Raw genomic sequence first — 11415 nt, forward strand, 5'->3', positions numbered from 1 at the left:
GACCTTTCGGTTACTGCCCCAATGCTCTAACTGCTAGACAACCTGATTTGCCTTAAAGCAGATGACCATCAAGTCCGACCATCAAGTCCTACCACCAGCAGTTGAACAGAGTTTGCCACTTATGACCTGATTTGCATCTCTGATGGGTGGATTTTCATCTCTGATGGGTTCATTTGCATCTAGTAGCTGACGCCGCGCCAGTAAAGCCGCTGAGCAAATCTCCTGACCGCACACCGTTATCAATTTGGAGGGCCGCCGGCCTGCCAATTGCTCGTTGCTAACTGGTATGCTGTTAGAAATTTGGCAAGCCTGGAAGTGGGATTGTATTTTCTTTACAAGGGGGTGATGAGAGAAGTCTTGTTTGTATAAGATGGTGTGGAGTATGGGTATTGCTTCGAAATGAACAGATGATGAGTTTGGAGAGAGTGAGGGGGTTACTGTCGGTCGGTCGGTCGGGTTGGTCGGTGGGACAGACCACGCTTGCTTAATCAGCCAGTGGCTGACTGAACACAGCTAATCTCTGGACCCTTCCATTGAGCAACAAGGTTGGAGACTGACACAGAGAGATCAACAGTTTGGCAAACAAAAGAGGGAGCCAGGAGAGAAGGATTGGAACAAAGTCAAAGAAGGACACAGCGGACAGCAGGAGCAAGAGAGTTGAATTTGAAATAGAGGAGAGAAAACTGCAACAGCAAAAATTTAAGATTAAAAGTTAAAGATTGATAGAATTATTGTCATGGGTGTGGCCACTTAAAGCAGTGAGGCACAACAGCAGAGACAAAAGCAACTTTTGTCTGGTGGTTAGAGGGGGAGGGTGACAGATTTAGGAAGACAGGGGGGGTCAGAGGTAAAGGGGTCAATAGAAAGACTGAGAAAGACACTGAGTGGGAGCCGTTCAAGAAGAGAAGGCCAGAGAACTCACTCATGAGGCAGAGGCAACGGTATGGATAGATAGAAACTGGCAGACATAGTAGCATATCAAGGGGGAGAGGGGACAGAGAGGGCTAGGCTGAGTCACATACAGGCAGTCGGCATGGGGATAAAGGGCAAGGCGGCTTTGGCCATCGTGGTTCTACTGTTCTTCCTTGGCTCCATGTGGCTCCGTGAGTAACATATTTGTCTCAAGCTAACACTAAGGGGAGGCTGTGTGTGTGTTTTAGAGAATGTGTGTTACTGTGACTCGAGCTAGCTGCATGTGACTGTCTGTGAGTGGCTGAGCATGTGGCCTGTACAGTAAACATTCCATGTGTTAGCCATATAGTGTAGCTTTGTTGATTTACACATGATTCATTTGTTTGGAATATATAGAATAATATCACACGGTGTCTGCTGACCTGGGAATCTATAGACGTTTGTTTTCCTCTTGTGGTGGTTAGGCTACGTTAGGCTAGCCTTTTGGGAGCCCTGAGTGTGATTTGGTTGGGGGCCCCCCACCTAACGGGCAAAACATTTGAGTGGCCCTCCTAACATTTGAGTGGTCCCCCTCTTGACTATGGAGATAGATTTGTTTTGTTTTAAAGTACATTTCCTTCAATTTTACACATTTTGCCATGGGGAGTAGACAAGTTGTTGCAGTTTAAAATCAAGTTTGCAGCAATTCTGCACATTTTGTCATGGGGTGAGAGAAGTTTAACAATTTTATAAAAACTTTCTTGCAATTCTACTCATTTTGCCATGGGACAGAGAGAATGTCCAGTTCTACAGCAAATTGTTTGCAATTCTACACATTTTGCCAAGACGTATACCATGTTAATGATGAGCAACTAACAAAATCAAAGGAGGTCAGGGCCCCTGGGCACATGCCCTGTGTGCCCATTCGGTTTATGACCATAATAGCTGGTTAGATTAATTTACCAATCTAAAAATTGTAAGCTGACGTGGCTAATTGAGTGACTGTCAGTGACTGACAAAACAAGATAAAAACTGCTGATGCACAAGCAAATTTCGAAATTGCATCTTGTGTATTCTACTATTCTCTCAATAGTAAGTTTGAGACCCATACTAAGTTCCTAACTTCAGAAAGTATTCACACCCCTTGACTTTTTCCACATTTTGTTGTGTTACAAAGTGAGATGAAAATTGATTTGAATTGTCATTTTTGACAACGATCTACATAAAATACTCTAATGCCAAAGTGGAAGATTTTTTTTATTTTATTAATGGGAGAGAAAAAAACGACTGTATCTTGATTAGATAAGTATTCAACCCCCTGAGTCAATAAATGTTACAATCACCTTTGGCAGCGATTACAGCTGTGAGTCTTCCTGGGTCTCTAAGAGCTTTGCACACTTGGATTGTACAATATTTGCCCATTTAAAAAAAATAAAAAAAATATTCAAGCTCTGTTAAGTTGGTTGTTGATCATTACCATAGATTTTCAAACGGATTTAAGTCAAAACTGTAAGCCACTCGGGAACATTCAATTTTGTCTTGGTAAGCAACTCCAGTGTATATTTAGCCTTTTTCGAGGTTATTGTCCTGATGAAAGGTGAATTTGTCTCCCTGTGTCTGGAAAGCAGACTGAACCAGGTTTTCCTCTAGGATTTTGCCTGTGCTTAACTCTATTCTGTTTATTTTTATCCCAAAAATCACGAGCATAGCCATAACATGATGCAGCCACCACCATCCGTGAAAATATTAAGTGGGTCTCAGTGACGTTGTGTTGGATTTGCACTAAACATAACGCTTTGATGGCAGGACAATTCTTTGCAGTATTACTTTGGTGCCTTATTGCAAACAGGATGCAGGTTTGAAATAATTTATGTTAGTATTGTGGAGTAACTACAATGTTGTTGATCCATCCTCCGTTATCTTCTATCACAGCCATTAAACTCTGTAACCGTTTTAAAATCACCATTGGCCTCATGGTAAAATCCCTGAGTGGTTTCCTTCCTCTCCGGCAACTGAATTGGGAAGGGCTCCTGTATCTTTGTAGTGACTGAGTGTATTGCTACACCATTCAAAGTGTAATTAATAACTTCACCATGCTTAAAGGGATATTCAATGTCAGCTTTTTTTTACCCATCTACCCTTCTTTGCAAACCATTGGAAAACCTCCCTGGTCTTTGTGGTTGAATCTGTGTTTGAAATTCACTGCTTGACTGAAGGAGCGTACAGATAATTGTTTGTGTGGGGTACAGACACTATTATTGCACACAGAGTGAGTCCATGCAATGTATTGTGTGACGTGTTAAGCACATTTTTACTCCTGAACTTATTTAGGCTTGCCATAACAAAGGGGTTGATTACTTATTGATACACGAAATTTCAGCTTTTCATTTTTTATTAATTTGTAAACATTTCTAAAAACAATTCCACTTTGACATTATGGGTTATTGTGTGTAGATCAGTGACACAATCTAAATGTAATCCATTTGAAATTCAGGCTGTAAGGCAATAAAATGTGTAAAAAGAAAAGTGGGTGTGACTAGTTTCTGAAGGCACTATATTATACGTTTTTGGGTCGGGGGCCCCCTAGTGGCCGGGTCCCTAAGCGGCCGCTTATGTCGCTTATGCCTGGAGCCGGCCCTGCTGCTCTCTATACCACATACCAACACACCTAGCTACTCTACACCATAATCAGGGCAAGCTTGGCTTCTCTTCTAACTTCATAAAGCACCATAACTTTAGTTGCAGTGAGGAAAACATGCACTCAACAAAGGTATTGAAATAGAGAAAGAGAGGAGGGAACCACAAAGAAACATTCCGTTTACAAGAAGTTGACTGCTGTTTATGCTGCAAGGATGTATGTGAATTCAACATTTGTTATACACAAGTTTGCAATAATCAATTTTATGATGTATGTTATTTAGATCAACAGGGTATCCTATTGTCATGCATCTCCCATTATCATAGATGTCAGTCTCATGATATGAGATGGAATGCATGAGTGATTTAATTAGCCTTTATTACTCCCATTGGGTGCACCTTGCCCCTGAGGTCATGACCGTGTGTGACAGCTTGGTAGAATATTCTGAAAGAAGGACCATCATATAACTTAATGATTATAAATTATGTCTGTCTAACAGAGCCGAGTGAGGTTTTGTCACTATTCTGAAGGATTACATGTTCTGGTTGCACTTTATTTTACAGTAAAAAAATTACCAGGTATTAACTTAGAAATGACATGATTAATGATCATTATCGTGTAATAACCTACACATGTACATTAAATGTTTGATTTTGTACTAGTTGGTTACAAATACGAAGTACATGCAAGTGGATACAGTGCAGTAGAATAAAGTGCTTGTAATGTTTCTGAGTGCATTCTTTGACAGACCATAGCTACCTCTCCTCCCACTTTATTGACATAGAGATGAGTAAACACATTTTCCCCTGATCTTTGAAAACATTGTATCTTAATCTTAGCAGTTTTCTTTCTCTTTACAGAAGGAAGTTTGGATTACCAGTGGGACTCTTGTCTTAAAGGTTACATTCAGATAAACAGTGTAAGTCAACAAGAGATAGAACTATGGTAAAATACAATTACAACCTTATTCTAAACCTATTTGCACAGCTGGATTTTTTTGGAATGAACTTAATAGGGACCACCAAATTTACTCACATTAATTAACCTCTCCTCTCCCTTTCCCACTCCTCTTCCCCCATGCCTAGCCTCGCCATCTGTCCAATGGCAGTGAGGCTGATAGTGATGAGGACGGGGCCATATTGGAGGTGTGTCCCGGTCAGAAGTTCCAGGTGTCGGAGCTGCTGTCTCACCTGCTGGCTGCGCTGGGACCCACCAATGACGTGCTGCTGCAGCCTTATCTGGCCAGTTGGGACGAGCTTATTAAGTAAGCCCATCAGGCAGGACATGCAGACACAGAGACCAGACTCCAGACTCCAGTCAATACACTCACTGGCTGAATAAAAGGGACATTCACATCCGCTTGGATGAACCAGGCTGAATGAACTCTAAACAGAGATGTGGATTATTTGGGCTCTGTGTGGTTGTTGATTGCTTCTCTCCTCCTGCTCCATCCTCTGTGACAGGTTCATGGAGGCTCTTGGACCGATGGTTGGACTCATATCTCAGGAGATTGAAGCCAAAACTTCCATAATTCGTGACCTGACCCTGCGGGAGGCAGGTAGCAGCGATGAGGGAGAAGTGGGCCTAGCCTTGGTGTTGGTGTCTGGTACCAGAGTGCATGGTGGTGGACAGGAGGAGACAGAGGCCTCAGTGGCAGCGCCAAGCAGTGCCTACCTGTCTTTGCGCTCTATGATCCACACTGAGTTGAGCCGGGGCCTGGTAGACTTCCAGCAGATGACAGAATCTGGGTGTCGTACTCTGCTCCGGCTGCACCGGGCCCTGTTGTGGCTGCAGGTCTTCCTGGAAAAGCTGGGGGAGGGGCCTGTGGGCGGCCGGTTGCGGAGCCCCTCGGAGCTCTGCCGTGAGGCCTATCAGCACACCCTGGCCCACCACCACTCCTGGTTCGTACGCAGGGCAGCGGAGATAGCCTTCATCGCCATGCCTGAGCGGGGCTTCTTCTACAGGCTGGTGTGTGTGACGAACCAGGAAGAGGCCAGCGTGGTGCTGAACAGGGTGGTCCGGGCCATCGGAGAGGTGTATGACAGAACTCAGGGGGTCCTGGAGGAGCATGGCATGCTGGACCTGCCGTAGGAGAAGAGCAGGGGGGGATTCTGTTTCTGAGGGACCAGCCACGTCTGGACATTACAGTAATACTCTTTTCACGCTACTGAGCCGAACCAAGCTGAACTGAGCTGTACTGTGCTGGCCAGGTTACGCATCCATCATGGTTGGAATTATGCTGGTAAGGACAATGTGAAAATAAAATAGCAAAACCAGCACATTACTGTTCGGGTTTGCATAATAGCATGAATTAGGTCTTACAGTCTATCCCCTGGTGCCTTGTTCCATATGCTGTACTATCTTTTATCAGGCTAAAGTTCACATGTGCGCAAGAACAATGAGCTGCTCAAGTAATCATGAGTGAGTGCTCTCAACAGAGTTTACCTAAAGGGCCAATTTGTATTAGGGGCCATATGACCAAAGTGCTGGTGAAAACAATCAACTGAAGCTAAATGTCTTCATTGTACAATTGATAAGTCATTGTCATGTCACTGTTTGTCTGTGTGAGATCACGCACTGGACTTGTTATGGTGTTGGAAGACCATAGACTGGTTGAAAAACAAATCAAATCAAATTTATATAGCCCTTCTTACATCAGCTGATATTTGAAAGTGCTGTACAGAAACCCAGCCTAAAACCCCAAACAGCAAGCAATGCAGGTGTAGAAGCACAGTGGCTAGGAAAAACTCCCTAGAAAGGCCAAAACCTAGGAAGAAACCTAGAGAGGAACCAGGCTATAAGGGGTGGCCAGTCCTCTTCTGGCTGTGCCGGGTGGAGATTATAACAGAACATGGCCAAGATGTTCAAATGTTCATAAATGACCAACATGGTCAAATAATAATCACAGTAGTTGTCGAGGGTGCAACAAGTCAGCACCTCAGGAGTAAATGTCAGTTGGATTTTCATAGCCGATCATTGAGAGTATCTCTACCGCTCCTGCTGTCTCTAGTAAGTTGAAAACAGCAGGTCTGGGACAGGTAGCACGTCCGGTGAACAGGTCAGGGTTCCATAGCCGCAGGCAGAACAGTTGAAACTGGAGCAGCAGCACAGCCAGGTGGACTGGGGACAGCAAGGAGTCATCATGCCGGGTAGTCCTGAGGCATGGTCCTAGGGCTCAGGTCCTCCGAGAGAGAGAAAGAAAGAAAGAGAGAATTAGAGAGAGCATACTTAAATTCACACAGGACACCGGATAAGACAGGAGAAGTACTCCAGATATAACAGACTGACCCTAGCCCCCCGACACATAAACTACTGCAGCATAAATACTGGAGGCTGAGACAGGAGGGGTCAGGAGACACTGCAACGTATCATGAAAAACAAGTAACGTATCATGTATTGTTGTAAATTCTGAAGATGCTGCCAATGTAATTCCATAGGTCCGTGATTGTTGTAAGTGTTGTTGTATGTTGATGCGGAATTCAGCATTGCCATCATTGAATCAAAGGCCAATCACAAGGCAAAGGACTTTGTCCATGCCCCACATCGTGATTATGTAATAATTTTATATGGGATCATTTGTGAAGATCTTCTAGGGCTGCTGGACACATCAGATGGACTTTATTCAGGGTTCTCAAAACCACATTTACAATGCAGTGATTCACTGATCTTAGCTACTGTTGTTGTCATGGTTTAGGTACGTATGCATTACTACAAATTTGACACTGCAGAAGGAATATTTTTGATGTGTTAAAATATTCTTAATGAGTCTTGCCTGGCTACCCAAACTCCTTGCTACCGGCCACACAAACAGACGTTCGTTTCTTATCTGCGTTGAGTCTGGATCTGAGTACCTCCCGTACAATTTTGAGAATGGAAATATGTTCTAGACCAGGGATGGGTAACTTTGATGGGGGTGGGGGCCACAAAACATCTGAACTCATCATGGGGTGCCGCAGTGGCTCACTGGTCTGCGTGTCGACATCCATACCCAAACATGCAGTCAGAAACAGCCCTAACCTTTTGGGGGATCCTAAGTCAAATCTTCTTAGGGCGTGTGAGCAAAACAGCTAGAGGAGAGAAAGTTTGTTTTAGAGTTAATTTCCTGCAATTCTACACATTTTGCCATGGGGCAGAGATAAAATTCTGTTTTAAAGCAAATTCCCTGTAATTCTACACATTTTGTCATAGCGTTTTTAATTTTTATATATGATAGCTGATTTAGTGACTAACAAAATCCAGTGGGGCCCCCCAGTTGGTAATTCGACCATGATTACTACAAGTTTAGATAGCTGGCTAGACTAACTTACCAACCTAAAATATGTTAGCTTACATGGGCTAATTGAGTGCATTGAGAGAAACGGATGATTTTATCTGGTTGGAAATTGATCCGTGGGCCCTGTTCTAGACCATCTGATTGGTCCCAGGAACCGATGGTTTGGGCCAGAGCCAGAACACACGTTGGTAAAGCAACGTTTTGCAAATTCGTCTGGCTTTGATACTCTGATTGTTTAGAGATTATCCATCAGCTGATTACTTTGACATCAACACAAATTACTTAAATGATTGCAGCAAAGATGTCATGGCGACAATGTCATCGGGCATAACGGTCGTCTCACACCGAACTGCGCAAGTTCAGGCCGTCAGATCAAAGGCACTGTTTTTGACAGAAATGAAAATGTCAGTTTGTCACTAACACGAGGTTGGAGTAAACACATGTTCAACTGCTTAAGACATTGGCTCAAATCTAGGTTGTGCCTTCAGATTTCGAGAAAATTAACAACTAAGAAATCATTTTTTACTTCTCAAACCCCGGACATGGTCTGTTTCACAAGCGTTCCCGGAAGTCTCGCGATGTTGCACCTCTGTGTTTTAGAAACTCTGTGTTTGCAGTCTGACTGAACTATGTAGCGAACTAGTGCAGCGGAAGAATTCTGTTAAGAGTCATCAGGCAGGCAAACGTGTTATATCAGGGCCCTTTGATCTTATGTTGCAGTACTACAGTATATCCACCAGAGGTCATAGTGTACTACACATGCACATCAGTTTCACTGAACCCTGAATGCTAATAACAGTTAGTGGCAAAGTCATTTATATGAACATTTGTGACGTAATCACTTCTACACCACAAGAATTTACCCTCCCTTCGCTTGGACATACATGCTGCGAATGGCATAATGCCACCATTTTAAGAGATTTTTCAATGTAAACTACAATTACTTTTTTACCTAAGAATATATATTTTTAATTAACTGTAATTTAAAAAACGAGTTAGATGAACCTCTGTCATACAGTAATGTTATGGTTAGATAAAAATATTTATATATAATTCATGAGATTGAGTATGGAGTTCCATAGAAGTGTTAATGGAAAGAGTCCAAACAAGCATTATGAGGAAATTAACTGGGGGTTAATGAGCACATGTGGATGCAAGCCTAATGTGAGAGATCAGCCGCTTGCGTACACTTGATCACACTATTTTAAACCCACAAATGCCTCTAATGCTATGTAATCCTTGCTCTCTTTTCCTGTTGTCCTCCACTGGATCCCAATCCCAGAAAGGATGGATTGAAGGAGGGAGAGAGAGTCAAATTCTGTTGTAATCTTGTAAAGTGGTCAGAGCAGAGTGAATGCGTCAGAACCACTATGACATTTTAACAACATGAAGCGCTGTCCAATCATAGAACAGACAGTCGGATACTAGCACATTTACATATCTTGTACTTCTTATGAAGATAGTGCAAAAATGTAGTGGTTTTGGTTGATTTGTCTCGAGGTTAATATTATACATTGTAACGCAGGTGATCTACAGTACAGGCCAAAGTCTTCCATGAAAGGTATTTATGCTCGGGGTACTTGGCTAGATGTCATGCCCAGAGGTGAGGCTAGGTAGGTGGCCACAGTCTGCCAGAGGAGAGCAGAAAGCAAGATACATGAGTGTTGAAGGAGCTGCCTAGGGATTGTCATGGTGAATAAGATTACATTAGATTACATGCATCTGCCTGATGGTACCGCTTGACTCCACCACTCCCTTACTTCCTCTTTCCCCAGAGCCTCACTCTATTGGGCAGCTTCAGCTGTATACAAAACCAGTTTGTATCTGCCAATCATTTCGTTTGATTACTGTTGACGTTTACAAAACTAACTGTGGAAGTATTTGTCCATTGACTTGTGAATGATTCTGTTACAGGTGTCTCCTTTAACTCAAACGGTCAAATATTAGAATACATAAACTTCCTCTTATGTCAGTGTTATGTCATCCTGTCGACTCGAGGGTATTATTTCAGACTGTCTCAGACTCAGTGTCTGTCTGAATGACTGATTGACTGACTAAAGGATGGATGAGCGCAAACAGGCACACTGAAATGTGAAACATAATCTGAGGTGATCAGATCTGAAACAAGGGAACAAAAACAGACCTATCTGGTTGTTTCTGTCAATCACATTTATTGATTTCTCTTCTTTTTTTTTTTTTTTACAATGAACATAAGCAAAAAAATGATATACATAAAATAATATACATACAGCAAAAACATTATATACATACAATAATATACATACAGCAAAAAAAGAATAAAATTATCAGCCAATTCATTTTGGGTGAGACTATCCCAAAGTGTTTCAAAGGAGTTCTGCCTTAGATCGTTTTTAATAAGCTGTCTGTCTGATTCAAGATTTTCAGGGACATAACGTTTTTATATTATTTTTCAGGAGGACCTTTAGTGAAAAGCTGTCTTGCTGCTTAGAAGTGAGTTTGAAACAAATAGTTCACACTAGTTTCCACATGCAGTGGACACAGGCAAGTATTGTGCTGTTTGGGGATAAATCCTTTGCAGTTACTGTAAATATGCAGCTTTCTATTGAATCAGTGTAACTGATCAAACCAATACCAGAAGAGGATGCCCTTCTTCATCTCATCATCTTGGTGCCCATATAAAGACATGCACTGTTCACCTAAAAGAGTAACCAGTAGACAATGACTGAGAAAGAGTTTCAACAGGGCAACCATTCAATACTGCAAGGTTGAAAACAAGACAGAGAAAGAAGAGGTCAGACTTAGAAAAAAAATGCTACTTGGTATGTGTTTAATCGTCAAGTTTTCTTCAGTCTCACTCAGAATTCTGAGATTACAGGTCGAAAACCTACCAGGTAGCACCTATGTCTTAATACAATACAAAGCTAATACATTATTTCCTCTTTACAACAAAATAACAATAAAAATACTTTATCTTTTTGAAAACAAAATCGTTATGTTTCTATTGTTCAATCTTTAAGACGCGCATTAGCAAACATAAGTATATCTATATGTGAATGTAATATTTCCATGTTCTTTGTGTCTTCTTCCTCACGCTCTTGATTATTTATGTTACTATACATTTGTTGCAGCCATTCCAAGAATAAAAACAGCCACACAGGAAATAAATCTATTGCTTTTTGAAGAAATTTCCAAATGATCACTTAAAAAGGGATATATGGAGATATTATTATATAACAGGTGACACTGGGGAACAACACGATCTGTCCACCAAGAGGCACTGTTGTCATTTAGTGAAACATGCTCCTTCTGTGTGTATCATTATGTAAGAATAGGACTGCTCATGAAATGACATTCACACATCATTCTGAAACATGTTTTAAATGAAATCCTTTCTCTCAGAAAGATCTGTGGTCTGGCAGTTGCAGCACGTTTTTTTTCATACTATTAAAATTCTCATGAATATCTTTGGTTGGAGGGAATGTGGCAGGACTAATCTTGTATGTAGCAAAGAAAAGCATTCATTTTGCCATCAGGAATATATCCACATATCTGTAAGTGCGTGGCTACACACACCATGGATAGTATACACATTTACTTGTAGATTGAATTGTGAATGGAATGGGCTCATGCG

The 11415-nt window shown here is 41.9% G+C and overlaps 1 protein-coding gene across 1 annotated transcript; it reads left to right on the forward strand.

Annotated features, from left to right (window-relative positions):
- Positions 1-452: 452 nt before the first annotated feature.
- On the forward strand, positions 453-5808 carry gltpd2b (glycolipid transfer protein domain containing 2b). Its single transcript, XM_039005542.1, has 4 exons — positions 453-1103; positions 4390-4448; positions 4615-4793; positions 4993-5808. The coding sequence occupies exons 1-4, from the start codon at positions 1034-1036 to the stop codon at positions 5618-5620; spliced, it is 936 nt and encodes a 311-aa protein (XP_038861470.1). The 5' UTR covers positions 453-1033; the 3' UTR covers positions 5621-5808.
- The last annotated feature ends 5607 nt before the right edge of the window (positions 5809-11415 follow it).

This window comes from Salvelinus namaycush, chromosome 12 (genome assembly GCF_016432855.1).
Source record: "Salvelinus namaycush isolate Seneca chromosome 12, SaNama_1.0, whole genome shotgun sequence".
In the NCBI taxonomy this organism is placed as follows: domain Eukaryota; kingdom Metazoa; phylum Chordata; class Actinopteri; order Salmoniformes; family Salmonidae; genus Salvelinus; species Salvelinus namaycush.